The 21,247-nt window shown below is 42.6% G+C and overlaps 2 protein-coding genes across 5 annotated transcripts in view; one reads left to right on the forward strand and one right to left on the reverse strand.

Moving 5' to 3' along the window:
• The window catches only part of NMNAT1 (nicotinamide nucleotide adenylyltransferase 1), a 229,078-nt gene that overhangs the window by 76,977 nt on the left and 130,854 nt on the right, over positions 1 to 21,247 (reverse strand). The window lies entirely within an intron of this gene.
• The window catches only part of LOC144754468 (uncharacterized), a 129,173-nt gene that overhangs the window by 69,350 nt on the left and 38,576 nt on the right, over positions 1 to 21,247 (forward strand). The window contains exon 5 of the mRNA XM_078642284.1: positions 16,842 to 16,972. Coding sequence (XP_078498410.1) covers positions 16,842 to 16,972 — 131 coding nt within the window. The remainder of the gene's footprint in view (positions 1 to 16,841; positions 16,973 to 21,247) is intronic.

The raw sequence follows: 21,247 nt of genomic DNA on the forward strand, positions 1-21,247 counted from the left end.
GTATTACTTTATACTATTGCTTTTAATGTATGCACTTTACTTAACTATAAGTATTGCAATAATATCGATCCATTTCTCTTGTATGAGAAAAGAGACTGATCAATAAATAACACCTTTTTATTGAACACGCCCGTCTCTTCCTTTTCTCTACATTCTGATGAGACTAAGAATGCACGTACTGACTGAGTAAAATAATTTGCCTTTTGTTCACACGACTCTCGAGATTGACTCTTGATTAGGGGAGAGCAAAGTTGTCATGTTCTATGGTTGTCAGAAACTAAATCCCTTCTTGTCTAATCAGGGAAGTTAATTCCTCCTTGAACATTCGAGAAAGTTTCTAGCGAACTCTGAGCTACGCTGGCAAACCCAAAACTTAAGTCTAGTATCGACAGTAGTAGACCTAGTTAACGTCTGGCCTAGGCCTTTTGCTGTAGGTATTATTCCAATGCGCAGAGCCTATTGGGAAGATAGGAACTACACTACATGGCGCCCAACGCGTTTGGAAAGGGCGATAAAACTAACGTAAGACATTTAGAGTAACTCAGTCGTGCTTTCTCACTCAGACCCCTTTTCCCACAATACTCCAAAGACGTCTGGAGTGGGTGAAAGGTAATATCCGCCAGACCTCGCAGGAGGGAACTCCTATGTATGGTTCTTGGTATAGTCAACGTTGAAGGATAAACAGTTCCAAAATATTGTGCATCTAATCTCTGTTTCCATAAGAAACCTGATCTGCAAACAAACAAAATAACCTTCAGGACAGTAAAATGTCAGAAAATGGAGAAGAAAGAGAGGCAGTTAGATTAGCAACTGAACTCGCAGATGCTGATGCTACCATGCAAGCAGCAGACGCGGATATAATACTCATTCCGGTCATCAAAAGGAGATCTATAACTCTAAAACTTATAGAAAATGGACTGACACCTAGAGGTGGCACAGTCATATTCGTAATTGAGGCACACGAATATCGGCAGACAGAGGTATATTATTCATGGATACATTTTCCAGCAGCTAATGCTGTAACAAAGTACTTCCACTATTACAAAATAGAGGAACCTCCTAATGAGTACACTCCTTTTGAGGAGGTGGAAGTACCACTCAAATTCCAAGAGCATTTGCTCTTATTTGATGGCGCCCTAAAACATAATAATCACATCACCAGGCTCGGTCCTTTAGGTAGACCAGGAGCAACGTGGCCGGTCCTAGCCGGATACACACCACATCCAGACTTCGAAAGAATGCCTGCAGCAGATCTTTTAGTACAACTAAAACAATTAATAAAAATTCATAGACAATTAGTTCAGTATGTGATGCGGACTTCAACAATTCAGCCAGCAATTAAACTTCCACAGCTGACCCCTCACCAGGGGAACACAAATAAAATTACACCACAGAACATCCAGTCTTGCCTAGGTAAAGTACCGGCTAAACGGGAACAAATACCATTCTGGTTGGCACAGAAAATTACCCAAATAGAGGCGGTGTTTCCTGACACCACCCCATTAGAAAAACACAGGATTCTGACTATCTGTCTCCCAATGGGAATCGCACCACACATTGACGACTGTGACACTTGGGGTACAGTCTTTGCTTCCATCTACACAAAAACGCACGGTGTTCCATCCATTTCGGTGATACCAGATGTGCTAAAACAAATTCAAGACGAATACGGTCCAGAGCCCGCTTTAACTCTTGGTATGAAATTACTGAAAGACTTCAAGCAGGTCTCGGCTATATTATTAGCCAACATAAAAGGTGAAGCAGCCAACGTGGCGATCCGCCAGAGGTTAAAAGAGACAGATATAGCAGACCAACCAGCTGAAATTGCCAGAATCATAGAAAAATCCTATGAGGAACTAGGTAGAGATAGTTTAGGTGGAATACCAGTAAAACCGCAACTGACTGAAAGTCCAGAAAAAATATTTTTTAATAATAATTCACCGAAAAAGAACTGGGATGGAAACAAACAATCCAATCCAAAAGAAAAGAAAAGAAATTCCCGAGGAAGGTCTCCTAGGCGAAGGGAGAAATCTCCGAACCAGAGACACAGGTCACCCCAGAGTGACCCCTCTGGGAAAAGATATAACCTTAGAAATAGGGATAATATAAAGAAGCCTGATAGATATCAAGACATTGATACACGTCCCTCTCAATCTTTTCAGAATTCCTCGCAGAAATCGGAAAGAAGAGGACGATCAGAACAAAGAGAAGAGCACACCAAGTCCAAAGACAAGGAACCTGCTCAGCTAAAAAAGAAATTACAATTTCCAAAAAAGAAGGTAGCCAGTATCAAGGTAGTTAACAATGCCGAGAATACTGAGGACACAACTGAAAAACGGAGAATGGGCTCAGACAATGCTAGACAGCGCAGCAGAAGTGAGCATAGCTCGCAAAGTCCTTATGAATCATCTGGAGACAGTGGACACGAATGAATATCTTCAAGTGGAAACTGCAGACACCAGGGTTACCAAACCTCACAAGATATACGAGATAACATTACGTATAGAGGGAGATAAGACTAGGAAAATAAGGGGACTATTTTGGGATAATCTCTCCAAGGGCTATGATATCCTTCTAGCTGAAAAAGACTGGCCACCAGAGTTTGTAAGGGAGTGCCCTCATGGCGAAGAAGTAATTATGCCTGCCTTCTCGAATCATATCCCAATTCATAAAAAATACACACTTGCTAGAAAGTGGGCAGTGGCTCTAGCACCTGCTTTATATAAAAATCATGTAGGATGGGATGAGGACTCCCCTCCTCACAAAATCCAGTTAAAATCACAACCTACTGCACAAAGGCAGTACCCAATTAAGCAAGAAGCTAAAAAACAGGTAAATGAAATACTAGATCAGCTAGAATACCAGGGGGTGATTGAAACTTGCACCTCCCAAATGAACAACCCTTTGTTTCCGGTCTCCAAACCAGACAATTCATATCGTCTAGTTTTGGATTACCGACACCTTAACACATGTTGCAAAACTTTTGCAGTGCAAAACTCACACAGTGCTGCACTAATGAATAACATAGTGCGCAAAAAATACAAAACAACCTTGGACATCTCCAATGGATTCTTTTGTCAAAACATAGCACCAGAGAGCAGATATTTAACTGCATTCTCAGTAAATGGCACTCAAAAACAATTCTGTCGGTTAGCTCAGGGGTACAAGAACAGCCCGGGGGTATTCTCAGCGAGAGTAACAGAATTACTTCATCTATATGATGATGAAGCATTATCTTATGTCGATGACCTTTACTTAACAGATGATGACTTGGAGACTCACTTGAAAAGAGTGAACACCATAATACTTGGGTTCGCAGCAGAGGGTTACAAATTCAACTTTAAAAAATCCAGAATTGCCCATCTGACAGTCCTGTTCTTAGGATATGAATTATCAAGTGAAGGCAAAAGCCTGGCTGACAATTTCCTAGAGAAATGTGCCGTACTCCAAGCACCTAGAACACTAAAAAACCTACAGTCAATTCTAGGCTTCCTAAATTTCGGAAGAACATACATTGCAAATTACGCAGAAAGGGTCAAACCCCTTTATTATCTAATTAAACCAGATTTTAAAAAATCCAATTGGACTCAAATACACAGAAATTCTGAGATCCTTACAAACAGACATGCTAATTAAAACAAAATTAGAAACACGTGATAACACACGCAATCTTGTGATTCGAGTCATCCCAGGGAGATGCGGATTCACATACCTAACCTCTAATGAGGGGGAAAAGGTACCAATTGCATTCAAATCACACAGAAGCTGAACAGAAATTCAGCAACAAAGAAAAAATTGTTCATGCAGTTCAAACCGCAATAGCTAGAGAGAAAGATCAAGCGGACGGTAGACATATCACAGTCAGAACAGCAAAATCAGCCTTTGAAGCATTAACAACACCGTGGAATTTACCAACAACAGCATTGAATCCGGAATGGATACAATGGGTGAATTCTATCACAACGGACAAAGTGTACTACTACTTTGATCCAGAACTAGAAGAATTAAAAAATCTAGAATATGAAGAAACATATCCTCTGCCAATCGACATTCTGCCTCTACGACATTACGCCTGTGTAATCTATACAGACGGACATGCTCAACCGTCCGTTTGGGGAGAACAAGCATACAACCCCACATGTGAGATTACAAAAGAAGTGTGGCGCGGAGGTAAACTAAAACCTCTATTAACAAAGACACACTAAGTAGAAAGTAATTCAGAACAACAAACTGAAATAATAGCATTGAAAATGGCGCTAGATAATGCGGATCGCGAATTCCCGACACTTATAGTGTCAGATTCATATTACTGCGTCAAATCATATAACAGCGATTTGCATACATGGATTCAAAACGGTTACAAAGATGACACAGATGCACCAATAAAGCAGAAACTGCTCTGGGAACAAATAGCTCTTTTACAGAAAGAGCTACCAAAGACTCACGTGACTCACTCACTGAGTCATCAACGTGATGGCGTTCACGTTGTAGGGAATTCATTGGCTGAAACAGCCGCAGCGGCAGCCACTAAATCGGCTCCCGTAGTTCGAAAAAAGCGTACATTAAAATACATTGACGGTGAAACAGTGCTGGCGGTGAAAACGTCATCAAAAGGCGACTGCTCAGCGTTACCGATCAACTATCCACTCAATTATACATACATAATCGATGCAAACTCCGTCCCTTTTGCTCGAATCCCTGGAGTGGGGGATAGAGTGATTCCAAACATGGACAGGAGAAACTTGTTAATCGCAGACGCACACATGGGCGAGGGTCTCAGACACCTTAAATTAAAAAATTCACTGGAAGAATTACAATGACGGTACTGGTGGCCAGGCATGAGCCTGCGTCACACCATGTTTGTAAAACGCTGCCCAAACTGCAATAGAGATCGCAGTGGGGAGAGAAACAGTTTGATACCTCGTCGTATTACGACAGATAATATTACCAGTAAAAAGAATGGCTTGCGATTAACATATACAGGCTAGTTTCCACTTATAATGTAGATCACCAGCACTCGGCTGACGTCCGGACTGTTATACAAAGATTTGCGAGTCTAAATGGCATATACGCTAAGAGCATGCTACGTTCGACCATTGTTTTCACTCAGGCCCACCAGCCTGGGGGGAAACATGGCCGAATGAGCACAGTCCAGCGGGAATCTTCTCACTTCCTTCCTGAGGGTACGGGATGGTGTAAAGAAAAAACCAAGACATAAAGCAATCTATAGCGGAAAGGATATTAGTTTCGGGAGCTGGGTGGGTCAAACATTTAATAAGTGTCCAACGTAGTCTCAATAACTTGCCAAGAAATTCTCTGAAGGGATTCAGTGCGTACGAATTATTATTTGGAACTAGGATGATGATCTCTGACATTGATAGTCAGACTTCAGTGGTGAAAGAAAAAAGCTTTGATATCAAAGACCGTTTGGCTATTTTGCAGGACTTAAACAAAACAAGAAAAGACCTGAGCAACATAAAGTTGAAACAACAGCCAACAACCACTGAAGAACCACCACCTGTCCCAGCAAGACCTGTCTGGATTCCAAAAGTCGGGGATCTAGTCAGGGAAAAGATCGCGGTAAAGAAGGAATTTGGGCCTTCTTACAGAAAAGCAGTTCCTGTCTTGTCTGTCAACGGGACAAGATCAGTTGTACTACCGCCACTTGCTGGTAAAAAGGAGAACCGAGTTGTATCCATCGACCTGGTAAAACCACAACATGTGGCCAATAACAAACAGTAGGCCAAGTGGACTCCCAATAAGTAGCAGAACACCAAGGTTTGCTACCAGTACAGAGGTCCTAACAAAGAGGCTCATCACATTCGAAACGCCTACAGAAGAACAACAAGGACTATGCAATAATGCAATAGAACTAAGACCTCTGAAAACCCAAATAAAAACATTTAGCAGAGACACACCACTCTATAATGAAGTACCAAGTGACAATGCAAGAAACAAAAATCCTGAACCAATTGGAACAATTGACAGAACTGCATCCGGCTACTTCATAAACTTCGATGATTCCTCTGAAGGCTTCAGTGAATCAAAGACACAGCCATCATCAAAATCCTTTAAAGACAAAGCTAAGGAACTTTTGAAACAACTGAAAGAAACATATCTGATTTCTCCATGGATTGAATTTTGGGTGGGTTTTGGTGCATTTATCCTCATACTTTGGCTCATCATGGTACTTACTTTGGGACGCTTCATTGAGGGAAAATATGCTAAAATGGACACAGCAAGTCAGAAAATCAACTTGATCCTCAAACCACACACATCTTCACACGTCGAGAAAAGAGAACTTTCTTCAGCCAACTTCACAGCCAATCCAATACCTGGTGGGGTAGCCTGGGACAACACTGACTATGAAATTTATGGTCCGGTCGAGATCCTGAAATATCCACACCAAATTAAGATCTCATTGAGTGACTTTGCAAAACCAAACTCATTTGCTGATGATTGGGACTTCGAAAGCATTAATAACATGATGTCTGACTTAGTAATGTCTGCTAAATTTACCAAACATGATTATTTGCAGGGTTCTACAAATTATGACAGTATGTATTGCTATAACCACTATGGTAACCACTTTTTACATAGATCTGCACAACCTAGAAATGTTTTAAATTATAATCAATGGGAACATTGTGCAACACCTCCAAAAGGGAGCTCAAGAACCGTTTACGACAAATATTCATATTTTTCAGGTTTTAACACAAGTAATGCTGAAACATTTTATTTTAAATTGTCAAACAAGACAGGAACCAAAACCATGATAACCAACACAAAATTGTTATATTCAGACTCATTTTTCGAACAAATGAATACTTTTGTTTTTGATTATTGGGACAAAAATGTTGAATTGAAAAGTGTTTGGGGTACAAAAGATTGGCAAGTACAGGGTATAGAAGCTTTGTTTAGAGCCTGCATGATCCCAGAACAAATGATATTTTTAAATGACACTGTTCAACAAACCACCTGTCTTGGTCTAGCCAAAATCAAAGATTTAATTAAACCGTCTATTCCAAAGCCAACAATGTTTAGCAATAACTCTGATACAGATGAAGAGATAGACGTAAACCATATATTAAACCAAAACAGAACACATCCAAATTGGAAACAGTGGTTGATCTGGCCCACAGATACTAATAACTGTCAAGACAGATTCCTGAACAAAACACAGGGTTTCAAAATGAACAGGCCAGACCCTAGATATCCCCAAAGACATCACCCAGGGATAATTACCACCTACAGTGTGGGCAAATTATGCCTTCAATGGCTACAAACTTCCACACTGGCTGAAATTAAGCAACACCTAACTTTACTTACTGATGGTGCTGACTTGCGTGATTTCACTTTGGAACCACGCAAACAGCGTCAAAAACGTTTCATAGCAGCCTCTGTATATGCAGCATACAATGAGGCCTGGAAGGTTACTCAAATTGAAACAGCAGAGAGAATACGGGAAATTGACCGTATTAATTTGGAAAAATCACTTTCTGTAGTGGACAATGGGTTAATGACTCTGTCCTCCAGAATTTTTTCATTGGACAGCATTGTGTCGTCAGCAATCGATATATTATCGCAAGACTTACTGTTATTACAACATGGTCAGTCACAATTGCGTTCTATTGTACAGCTTGGCTGGACGTTACAAAATCTGCGTTCAGGCTATGTGCCTTGGCGTTTAATCAACACAACGTCACTATTCCAAATCTTTAACCTTACTGATAGACAAATCGGTATGGCGCAAAAGGGTGCTGATTATACAATCTTGAGCATTGAAAAACTAGAAAGATTACCAATGACAATGTCAGAACGACCTGTCAGTGAATGGATAATACACGGAATCATAAATATTCCAATCTCAACCTTCAGGTTTCAATACTGCCAAAAATATATACAGGCTGGCATGTACGAGAAATTGGGAAAGGGGTACCTTAAAACAACTTGGAACCTGCCCTATTCACATGCATGTGTCAGTAATAAAGGACAGAAAGTGTTTCTTAGTGGCAACAATTGTGAGATGTCACTAAGCGGCACACTTCTGTGTAACGGAATTAGTTTGCATGGAGCCTGTGAAGGGAATTCATACAACCTTTCATGTCACCAGCAAGGCGCACCTGCAACAGAAATAGAACCATTCTTTCAAAGACTCTATAATGGGAGTTACATTCTTATTGTAGACCGCAGATGTTGTAGTCTTATGCCCGGGACTCCTTATCTAGTAACTACTACTGCGAAGGTCAAGTGCTGTGGACGCACATTGTTCCCCAGCTCCTTCCCAGACAGGGAGGCAAGGGCATGGCCCGATTTGAAAATTACTTCTATTCGAATAGATACTTTAAGCAGAATGAAAACAGTCCTTCTTCAGACGCCTACCAGGCTCTCGTCATCAAAAGAAACGTATGATCTACAAGTCGCAAGGACGACTGCAGAGATACATACATTATTATCAACTAATTCCCCCGTACATTTCGCGGAAATCCTGAATGAAATCTTAAATATTTCTGATACCAATGGGGTCTCAAAGGTATTTAAGACAGTATTTTCGATGGCATTAACACCATTCAAAGCCATACTGGGTATTTTTCCAGATTTCGTCCATTCGATTTTTGGCGGACTTCCCCTGATCCTGGGACTAATTGCAGGAATCCTATTCTTAGTCCTTATTTTTCGTTATGGCAACCCATGTCACAGACAAAACTCTTGCGACAAGGGAAGAAACAATCCTAGCCATTGGATACCGGGACCGGATATCAAAAATCCTGGGACTCTCCCGGCTTAGAGACCTGAACATGACTTGGTTTCTATCATTTCGACCAATGTGGCAAAGATGTGTTTTACCTGTATTGAGGTGTCTGCTATGCGGAGAAGAATGCGTGTTAAGACACCTGTCTGACGCTACAATCGGATGCGCCGATGGATGCAGAAACATTGTTGAGCCCGATTAAGGTTCATGCTTTGTGCTGCCCTCAAAGGCTACCAATCCTGATGACGGCATTCGTGGAAGCTTCACCACTACGATTGATGGGTAGTGAAGTTCAAGATGAAAGCAGCATCGAACAGGTACGACCTTCTGTCAGTAATGCAAATCAGAATGTCAATGGAGACAATCATGCGCAAGAATGCATGATTACACCTATTTCCGAGTTAGTGGAACTTTCCCAGGAAGCTGTTGACAGTTTTTTCGAAAGCCTAAATGATATGATGTTCTCACCCGAACAGAAATAGAAACTTTTGAGCAAGCTCGCACACGGCGTTCCCTGAATTCGGCCTTCAACTTAAAAAATAAAGTCACATGAACATTTTCGCTCCAGTTCACGGACAGCAGTTTTTCCAGCAGCCCCAAAATATTTTTGCATATTTTTCGGGACACTATCTTCTGCTTAAAGTAAGAGCTATTCTTAAAGAACTAAGGTTTCTAATACAAAAAATTTTTTTTTAGATAGCTTATAGACATTAGCTGCCCGCTGGCATGTTCATAAAGATATTTTATTCTGTGATGGAATGGTCTCGAAACTTTTTTCTGTCAGAAATCATTTCATGTGTAATTCTCATATACCAAATAAGCAATAATGTATACAAATGCAGTTACTTTGGCATTTTTCTACAGCTTGAGTGCATACCATATATATATGTCTGCAATTTTTTTCAGTATATTTGAGAATTTCAAAATGCATTTATGTATTTTGGGGTGGTAAGGTATACACACTACTCTATAGTATGTTGTACTATGTTATACTATGCCTAGATTAGTAAATATGTCCATAGTTAGCGTGGAGTGGGTGTCATGTATTCCTATCGGTTCTGAATCGATCCCCCTATTCCTGACCCTATTCTAGTTAAACAAACCAACAAGTTAACTAGCAGTCAGCCCATGAGGCAGAAATTCCCCATGATGCAGATACCGTTATCTGACGCAGTCACACTACGGCACAGGAACGTGTTATCTGATTAGGTCATAACGCTTGCGATCTAATTAGACAAGCGATATTCCTCCAGCCCCTGATAAGGCATACGGAGTTCTCATAACAAATCAAACCTATGACAACCTGGGCAAAACCCTGCGGCCATTATTTTGATTTCACCGAGAACTTTAGTAAAAGAATGTGCTAACGAGCAAATCGTATGACATCTTTATTGACGTATCTATGTCCATCCTTACGTCAATCTCGGCACCTTAAAGGTATAAATATTACCGATCTTGCCCTATGCAAACACACGCGTGGTGACGAGACGGAGCAGCCATACTTGCCGAAGCCAAGAGCAGAGCAGACCCCGCTGGCAGCAGCCCCGCCTTCCTGACGCGCTGAGAGAAGCTGCTTTCTCCTGCCGAGAATCCAGCACCGGCGTTTCCGGGTAGCCCTCGCAGGCAGCCTGGAATATCGAGACCAGAGAGAGAGATACCATTCCTCATTCATCCTAACTTCCAGGTACAGAACTGAATAACCCCTCACAGAGAATTCTTTAGTTATTCACTTGGCAAAAACAAACTTAACTTAAACTGTAACTTTCTATTCCCGCCCACGTATTAGGCTTAGGTCAGGTACACGGGGTAGGCGTATTTAGAAACACCAGTTGAGTACGTTTAGTCAAATGTATATGTGTATGTAAATATATTTTATTCATTTTAAACATCATATGGCTTAGAAACCATATCAATGTTTTTACAGTATTACTTTATACTATTGCTTTTAATGTATGCACTTTACTTAACTATAAGTATTGCAATAATATCGATCCATTTCCCTTGTATGAGAAAAGAGACTGATCAATAAATAACATCTTTTTATTGAACTCGCCCGTCTCTTCCTTTTCTCTACATTCTGATGAGACTAAGAATGCACGTACTGACTGAGTAAAATAATTTGCCTTTTGTTCACACGACTCTCGAGATTGACTCTTGATTAGGGGAGAGCAAAGTTGTCATGTTCTATGGTTGTCAGAAACTAAATCCCTTCTTGTCTAATCAGGGAAGTTAATTCCTCCTTGAACATTCGAGAAAGTTTCTAGAGAACTCTGAGCTACGCTGGCAAACCCAAAACTTAAGTCTAGTATCGACAGTAGTAGACCTAGTTAACGTCTGGCCTAGGCCTTTACTGCTGTAGGTATTATTCCAATGCGCAGAGCCTATTGGGAAGATAGGAACTACACTACAATCTGGGTTTTAGACTGGTTTAGTTTATAGCCGGAGATCTCTCCAAAATGACTAGCTTCTTCTTCCATTATTTCAACTGCTTCACTTGGATTGCTTGTGACTATTGCGATATCATCCGCATACGCTAGGGTCTTGGTGTCGCCATTTGGGGTTTTAATAGGAGATATGGCCAAATTGGTTTCTAGTCTGTGAATAAACGGGTCAATCAATATAGCGAATAATAGGAGGGAGCATGGACATCCCTGCCTTGTCTCTCTAGTCACATTGATGTGACACTTCCCCATTTATCATAACAACAGCTTCCGGGTTGACATATAGCATGCGGATAGCATTTATAAATTGTTCCCCAATTCCACTCTGTGACATAGCCGTCCATAGGTATTGCCAGGAGACCCTATCATAGGCCTTCTCCGCGTCTAATAATATAAGTGCCATAGGGTCTCCTGTTACTTCTGCTATGTCAAAGAGTGTAATCACCCTCTGAACATGATCAGTGGTAGATCTACCTGGAACGAATCCATGTTGTCGGTTGATATGATCTTATGTATGACTGGTGCTAGTCGGCTAGCTAATAGTTTAGAGTAGACTTTAGAATCACTGTTTATTAATGTGATTGGGCGGTAGGCCCCTAATTCTGTAGGGTCTTTATTTTTCTTTGGAAAAACCACAATTTTGGCACTAGCCCATGATCCTGGTGGCCGCCCTCCTTGGAAGACATGAGTCATTAGATCGGTTAGAATTCCTTTTAGTGGTTTGTAAAATTTAGCATAGAATTCTATGGGTATTCCATCTAACCTGGCTGCCTTTCCGGGGGATAGACTGTTTATTGATAATAAAAGTTCTACCCATTGGGGTATTTCTGCCAGGCTATCTTGATCTCTTGTGGGAGCTGGTTCATCGTAGCCTGATCTAGATATTCCTCAATTTTTTCCTGTTTTTTTCTAGTTTCTGTGTATAGGTCTTGATAATCGTTCTGAAATGCTTCCCTTATTTATTTGATTTATATAGCGCATTATAACCCAGGGGTCTCTAAGCGCTTTGTCAGGGTCCGCATTGGCGATTCAGAAAGATACAGCTGGCCCTTATCTCTTTGGAGTCTTGCCTAAGGCCATTATTAGGATCTTTGATCTCTTTGTTCGTGTTTGCCATGTTCTGTTCTCTTGTTCGGACTGCAAGATGATGTCCTACTTGCTCACTTAGTTCGTATGCTTTCTCCTTGTTCATTGTGGCTTTACATATTGCTTTTTCGGTGAAGACCTCTACTAGTCTGTTCCTTGTGATGGCTACATCTCGTAGAGCCCCTTCAACATTCAAGCCCCCCTGAACTGCCCTTATAAGTCCTTCCTCTGCTGTCGCTAGTTTCTCCTGCAATATTTTTATATTTTGTTTCGACTCCTGGTTACATTTTATCGAGAATCGGAGGGTTTCTCCCCTAATTCCCGTCTTAAGTGTGTCCCATACCATTTCTAAAGGTGCGCTACCCAAGTTGTCCTCAAGAAATTCTGATATCCATTTTTCCATAAGTTGGTAGTAGTTTTCGTTTACTAGTAAAGCCCTTTCAAATGTCCATCTTTTATGATCCTGTTGTATCCCCTCAGTATCAATACTTAAGATTAGGAGATTGTGGTCTGAAAGGACCCTGGGTGATCTATCTATAAGACACTTGGAAATGATAGTGTGGGAGGCAAGCACATAGTCTAGCCTAGCAAATTTAGAATGTGGGTGAGAGAAGAAAGTAAAACCTGGATTATTGGGATGTTTAGACTGCCAACAATCCGACATCCCATGTGTATTGTATAATTCCTGAAATGCTCTAAATACCCTCTGTTTCCTCCCCTGGTATACAAAGTTGTCCCCCGGCGACAAGTCAGATGGTATATTCAGGTTAAGATCGCCGCATACAATCAATGGGAGCGACCAGTGTTCTAATTCATTAGAGATAAATTCCAGCAAGTGTGGATCATCCGTAACGCACCCATATATAGAGCAAATAGTTACTTTTTTCCCAGTGTTATACTGGCACTCCGTGATTGCCCACCGCCCAAACTTGTTGGCTGCAGATCTCGTGAATTGAAGCCCCCACCCACTGCCAGAATGGACCCCACGTGTCTTAGTTGCCTGTGTTGTGGCTGTAATCTATCTACATCCAAGAGTTTTCCAGAGATGCAGTTGGGACCCCTCTACCTGAGTCTCCTGGAGACATACAATATTAGCCCCCATTGATCTGAGACCTATTGCAGTTCTCTGCCTTCTCTTCGGATCATTGAGACCACAAATATTGATGAATAATATTCTTAACTTAGCCAATCAAATATTTTTTTATTTTTTTTAGAATCCTGACCCACTTTAACCTTGGTGCTTTACCCATTTTGATAGACATCCCCCTGCTTGACGTCCAAGTTGTTGTGTAGTTATAGCTTTCACCCTGACTATGGCTTCCATCCTTACTTTGTGCCTGTTTACTTGCCTCCCATCCCCTCCTCCCTTCTATGGCAGTCAGGCTCAATCCTGAGCCTGTGTGAAAGCATCTGGATCATCCACTCTTCCCCCCCCCCCTCCGCGCCCTGTCACCCCATCCTCCCTTCCTGTTTTCGAACCCTCCACTGAAATTAGACCCCAAAAAAAGAGAAACCCCCCTGAAAGAAAGAATTTTTTTTAGAAAATAGAGAAAACCCTGTCATGGTCATCATCAAAGATACAGATACCAATACAAGGTATAATGCCCTTAATTACCAACGATAATCTCATTCAAGTATTACCTATAACCTCTCTAATCATTGGGATTATTGGGTCCTTTTAATTGTCCAGACCCTAATGTCGCCCCTATCGTCCCACCCAGCTCCTCACACAAGGTTCACATTCCCTGAGCTATGGAGCTGGTCTAGCTGGGTTTCTTCCCGCCTGCTAGAATTTCGTCAAGCAGCTTCTGAGCTTGTATTTCTGAGGAAAAGTCCGAATTCCGCCCTTGGTGGACAATTTTCAATTATGCGGGATTTTGTAGAAAAGCGCGGGCCCCGGCTTTTTGAAAAGGGGTGAGGAGTTGTCTAAGCCTCCATCTTCCTTCTACTGTGGCGTGCGCAAAGTCTGGCTTAGCAAAGTACATAAAGTTTTCTCCTTTTCTTTTCATATTTGGTCTGGCCAGATCATAGACTGCCTGCCGGAGCAAGAAGTTCCCAAAGTAGATTAAAATCACCCGTGGGTAACCTTGTGTATTTGTTTGTCGCTTTGGGATTGAAAGAGGAAATCTATGCACCCGTTGCACTTCCCTATCCCAGTCCCAATGTGCTAATTCCAGTAATGAGTTTTTCAGGAGAGTTATTGTGAACCCCCTTATGTCGTTTCCCTCAAGGTTTTCTGGAATTCCGAGCAGTCTTAAATTGTTCCGCCGTTGCCTATTTTCGGCCTCTTCCAGCTTCCACATGACATCTTTTAGCATATTGTCTTGGGAGGATGCTTGTTCTTTTAATGTGTCCACTGTGCTCTCTAGGTCCTCCGTGCGCTTCTCCACCATGCCCAGTCTATCCGCCATTTTTGTGTAGGTTTTCCAGATTTTGCGCATGGTACCCTGAAGTTTTTTGGTGGCCAATCTGGCTTGGCGATTTTCGCTTTTGATGTCATCCTGAATGGTCTTTAATGATTGAAATATCATTGCCAGGGAGGGCTCCGGGAGTTCGTCGGGATTTTTTTTTGTGGTTCTTCCTGACCCTCCTGATGGTTTTTAGGTATTCTATCTTCTGTGTTTGGACCACCGGAACCCACCAGCTGTGTGGCGAGCAGTCCCACCCCAGTTCATCTTCGTTATCTGCCTCGCCTATGTTTCTCCTGCTTTTATTTTACCCCCTTCTCGGGTCTGACCCTCGCTTACTTCTTTTTTGCACTCTCTTCTCTTCCTGTTGACTGCAGTTACTCGTGGAAGTGTTGTCGTCTTCCATCTCTTCACTGTTACTGGACAGCTCCAAACCAAGATTCGGCTGAGTTCTCGTTCAGGGAGTAGAAATGTTCCATGGAGTCGGGGAAAGATACCCTGTATCGTGAGTCTTTCTTTTTGGGATTGCACCTTCCATTTCCCTACTAGACTGTGTAGTTGCGCCCGGTTCCTTGCCATGGGTCTGTAGAGCTGCGGGCTTCACCTCTGGTTCTCCTTTATCAGGATTAGCATGGACCTTGTTTTGAGGGTCAGTGAGGGGTATCTCGGGGCTCTCTATCATAGACTTCCTTCGGACGTCTGTCCTGGAGAAAGGTCACCGGGGAGGATTTGGGAGTTCTCTGGGCACAAAGTCTCGTGGCTAACCCCTGAAGCCTCCGGAGTCCCAGGTTCCTTATTACCCTCACGGGGGGAAAACATACTTGTGATAGGCAACTGTTATTTTTTCTCATTTTACCCCCCAATCCGCACTGTAACGTACCTTTCGTCTCGTTTTTTTCATTCTTTTTGGTGCTTTTTACTGGGTCCGTTTTTTCTCTCCCCTTTGGCTCCTTTCCAATGTGTTTGCGCTTGTTCTGCCGCGTCCTCCTTGCGCAGCCATTGTCTCTGGCCTTGGCGTTCTGAGATTCTCTGTCTTCTCGCCGTTGTTAGGCGACCCCAGCCTGCAGCTCGAATCGATCCTACTCCGGCCGGCCGCCAGCAGAAACCGAGTGATGGATTGCCAGCGCGTGGGGCTGGCTGCCTTGTGAAGTCCTCCACGTGCGCAGCTTCGTCTGAGCAACCTCTAAATCCAGAGAGCGGGTACAGAATCTCGCATTTCTCGAGGGGGCAACACAATTCTTTTGAGCTTCTATCGCAGGATTGCCTCACAGATGACTCGCGGGGGTTTTACGGATGCTGTCATTCAAGCACATCTTTTCGGGGAAAACATTCCTCCTCCGGTCGGCGATTCCTCATTTAGGATGGCGTGGCAGAGCGCTGAGCGTTGCGGAGGTGAGTGATCGAGGATCTCACTCAGTCGCCATCTTGCCCCTACAAGCGCGATTGGTAAACCTTTCCATTGTTTTATTTTAACAAGATTCCGTCTGCAGATGGCACATTGGCTCCTATCTGTCCCTCTGGGTTTCTCGAAACCCAGCAACTTGAAACCCTGTCACTGTGACGATTTTTCCGAACAGGACATTATTCATTTTGTCTTCTTCTGTGATTATTATGTCCCCTATGTAAGAAATTTCTATCATATTCAGTATTTTATAAAATGTTTTTATTTGTAGGTAGAATAGGCCTTGGTACCCTATGTGGATGTTAAAAATGTCTGTGTTTGAAGTCTTATGTTTTAATATATTTTGCTCTTCCGTATTTTAAAGTTTTTAATCGTGAGGACGAATATGTGTTACATTTTAATACGAGTTTAGCTGACTGCACTCTGCACTTTACATAAAATATGTACTGTATGCTTAGCAAAGTTTTTATGCACTTTAATTCTGCTTGCATATTTGCACATTGAATCCTGTTTACAAAGTTTCTTTTTTATGTCTGGATTCTTATGAGCTGGCCACCAAGTTAATACTATGACAGGCTTCTTATTATAAATGAAATGTAATTTTGAATGTATTGTGTTCTTTAATGACATTAAGTTGCTGAATAAAGCATTCTTGACTGACTGACTGAATAGTACACTGTACTTCCTCCAGCTGATGACTCGTTCTTATCCCTCTTTCCCTGTATCTCACTTTTTGGCTTATTAATTCTCAGGGTTTGCTTTGATCCTCACTCGGATGGAACATATACCGTGGGGCCTGAAGGTTGTCTTCCACACGTTTGGTGTCAGCTCTCTGTTGGAATGCGTCTGTACTACAATTTTTACATGTTTGGCCTCACAATGTGTAAGTTGTTCTATGTGGGTGTTGTTCATCTCACGTATAGGGAGGCATTACATATTTTCTTCTTTACAAACTCCTGTAAGCAACTTACGTAGACTTTAAATTCTATACTAATACATTCAGGCATTTCACTGATGAGTACAAGTGTATTTTCAAAAATTGACCCCATTGCATTGCAATGTCCAACAATGTGAAACCCCTTATTCCCTCCCTTTCTTACCCCTACACCCATTAAATTCAAAATTTCGCAAATAGGTGGCAAAAGGAGGAATTATATAATCATGATTTTTAATACAGTGTCATAGGACCAAAAACAGGCATAACATTTCTTTCTTTTAAGTCAATGCTGATGTGATTTGTAGGCCATCTGCAGGTTACAGATTCTTATATTGGCAGTGCCCACCTTTTATGCTTCTTAACTCAGTAAAGATAGGAAGTACCAGTAAGCCAAATAGAGAATATTGGTGACACGACCCCAGAACATTCTCTATAGCAGAACTCAGAGTTTAGGGATACATGCTAATAGGGTGATGAAAGTTGACACATCCCTTCTGCTCTGCCACTGGATGTGGAATTAACAATGCTTGTGTCACTTCTTGCCTTGTTGGTGATCTCTCCCATCCCAGAGTTCTGCTGGCATGAAGTTCAATAATGATATCCACGAGAAGTCCCAATGGGCATACCAGTACCTACGCTTTACCATCTTCTCATCAATCCAGAGCAATTATGTAATTGCGTGTCCTTTTACTTCAACAATGAACATATCTGAACCATTTTGTCCACTGTACCTGTACAACTCCAGGCAGTAAAACAGCACTTTAACAAAACAAGTCAATAAAAAAAAATACTAGCTTTGGTAATAGTAAGACCTGCTATTTGAAGCACTACAAATCTGTGAAGGATACAGTACAATGACAATATAACAATTTTACTACCTGTCAGGGAAGGATGCCTGCTTGTTGATGGTAAACTGTGGTTTATTTCAGAAATATTGCAAGAGCTATCATGGAGATGGCAGCCTAGGTTCACTGCAGTCAACTTCAAAGTAGCTAAATGTTACATCTCAGAGCAGGATTCAAAGTAGAACTCATTGGCAGGGGCATGCTTCTATTGACTTTTTCTATGCTCTTTCCACAATCCTGATTCATAGTGGTTTTGGTGAGCTGATTATCAACCTTAGATTTGCTCTAACCTATGATCTAGAACCATCGAGATCACAGAAGAGGTTTTTCCCCTTTTGGTCTCTCCCCCACTAACTGGGAACCTCTTAAGGAGACACTACACACATTTCCCATGCGTATTATTGTGCAGGGTAGCACCTTGTTTTGGAAGGAGTAGCTCTTTCCTCTGGCAATTGAGAGTGAACTAAAGAGACCATCTTTGTATCCTGTCTTTGACACTAAGGCACATAATTCATGAGGAGCTGTACAAGAAGTGAGTTATGGAAACTCATCAAACAGAAAAGGGGTCTACAGTTTATAACACTGGATTACCTCAAAAAAGTGAATTAGGAGAAAGGGTAAATGTAAATGTAGATTGTGCTTATATAGCGCACGGCTACCCGCAGTGGGTGTCCCGGCGCTTGCTTAGGGAACCCGTCCTGATATTCCCTTGTGAGATAGCAGGGTATCCACAAGGTGAAAGTCAGGCATCCCGCCGCGAGGGGCCGTTGTGGAGATTAAGCAAGCTATTGCCCAGAGTCGCAGAGTGTGAACCCGTGAGTCGAGGAGGCACCGGGGCGAGAATTATCGAGTCCGTGGAATTTTTAGTCCAAGACCCGCCGAGGCGGGGAATTGAACCCTGGTCCAGGACCGATCTCAGCTTCCGGGTCTTCCGCCTCTAACCCCTGAGCCACACTTCTCCACAAGTATAGGAATTGAATAAATACTGGGATATAAAAGGTAATGTATTCAGATGAAAATTGATCTAATTAACTGTACTCATCAATATCAGCATTTCATCAGGTGCACAGTATTGATTTCAAGAGACTTCATCTAGAGCATTGTTTTCAGTTGTTGATCCGGAGGATTGTGTCCTGTTCTGGTGGGAACACCTGGGGCACAATCTGAAGTTTTGGTGGCCACATCTTCAAACCAAATAGAGATGCAGGTGACATTCCAGAGAGACTGATGATGAAAAGGGCACAAAAGTTCTTTAAAAATAAGCACTGCAAATGCAATAGGCCTCGCATTTGTTGGAGTTGCACTTATTAGCATTATAAATGCCAATGTTTTTTACCTAACCATGTTGCAGTACCATATGTGACCAAAAGAAGTCCCATGTAACATGGCTAGGTAAAAAACATTAGCATTATGCCAATAACGCCAACTCCAACAAATGTGAGACCTTTTGCATTTGCAGTGCTTGTGTTGTTTGTAGTGCGATGCATATCCTGTTGTCATTATAACATTTTAAGTGTTCCTTTGCATCCTGATAAATACATTTTCTTCTGCAGTTTTACCGGTTGCCGATGACAAGTTATCGAGCACCATTTAAAATATTTGTTCTCATGTATGTAGCAATAATGATGAAAATCACTGTGTTTCTAGTATTTTAACATTTATAAACAACAATTTTCCTCCCAACCATTGCTAATGCGATTTTGCATGAACGTGGATTACCTCTTCAGCTGTGGCATGGGCAGGTGTTACTTTCTGTAAATCGGTATTTTCTCTGCGAGACGGTTTGTTTTAAAGCTGCTGTGAACATGATGCATAGCTGCCAAGGTTTCAGATTGCCATGTGTGACATTCTTAAAATTTCAGTGAAATTATGAGTGACATTCGAACGACTAGGAGTGACACTTTCTCGCGAGCAAAAATCATGCACTGAAGAGCTAGGGAAACTTATAAATATCAGAAATTACAGCCATTTGAGCAACAAGAAACACCAAGAACTTATTGAATCTGCTGCAGAGCACCAGAAATGGAAGGACACTAGTGGCAAAACATGCACTGGCACCCGTAGTCTAAAGATAATACCTCTGCCTCAAGTGAAGTACTCTGGTACCCAAGGATGAGAGCAGCCATGCGGCCTACTGAGATTACGGTCTGCAGAATTAAATGAAATCTGAGCTCTCTTGTAGATGTAAACCTGAAGGATAACGAGACAGAGCAGCCCTGCACCTGCAGATACTGTGTCTCAATTCATTATCAGATCAATGAGTGGTGCGCTCCGCACTGTGAAGCGACTGATGACAACGGACAGGGGGCCTCTGAAGGAATGATGATGCAAGCCATAACGGACCCCCTCCTCCCCCTTTGCCCGGCCGAGCCCCAGAGCAGAGAGGGCCTGCTGGTAATCGGTCACGCATTGGCGCGCAGCGCAAACATTTGACCGAAGTAAACACTTACTCAGAATTCAGACTGCTGCTGTCTCTGCGTTCCGGTCCGTCCGTCGGCGGCGGCGTGAGCCTCACAGGGACCCGCGGCCGCACAGCACACTGCATCATGCACTCTTCTTCTCCCAGCAGAGTGACTCACTGACTCGTCCCCCGCCCGGCCACACTTTGCGCCAGCGAAGTCTGCGATGCCTCTGATGCGCTGCGGTGCGGGCGGCCATCTGTCCTGTCGGTCATGAGTGAACTCACTGCTCGGTCCGGCAACTCTGCCGGGTTTTATGGAATTTAAATTGCGACACAGTAAGCAGTAGCAACGCACGGAGGACTCGACTCTAAGTTTGAGTCCCCCGCCACTTTTGACCTCACTTCCTCCAGCCCAGAACGTGACACACTTCGGTCACATCCGGAGATTGTGCCTCCTGGTGCGCCACAGCTCTAGCTCAACCACTCTTGGCAGTGTGAGTGTCACTCTATGTCTGGTGCGCGTGGTGTGTCTGAAAGCCGCGCGGCGCCGGAAATATAATTATGTTGCCAGTATGAGTCAGCTGCCGGGCAGATTCAATTTGTAACAATATATTGTAGCACTCTCAGCCACTCGACTCCAGAGCTGAGAGCAGATAAGATTAACTATTAACTTACTGCCCAGTGCCGGCAGCAAGTCTGCGGGAAGCAGCAGTGGCCGGTTTCAGAGTGGCAGAAATGCGTGACAATGCATTTCAGTGCAGTGATGCGGATCACCACACTGAAATGCGTTAGCGTCACACCTAATGCGTGATACTTGGCAGGCCTGAACATGCAGATTGTCTGCTTTCCCTAAGTTATATGGGCTGAGAGGCTGAAAAAAGCAGCTTTTCAGGGCGGACACTGGCAGCGAGGGCAGAGGAGCATTAGATAGCATGGCCCAGCCCACCACTTCACTATCTCAACTTCTTTGTTCCA

This window comes from Lissotriton helveticus, chromosome 5_1 (genome assembly GCF_964261635.1).
Source record: "Lissotriton helveticus chromosome 5_1, aLisHel1.1, whole genome shotgun sequence".
NCBI lineage: Eukaryota > Metazoa > Chordata > Amphibia > Caudata > Salamandridae > Lissotriton > Lissotriton helveticus.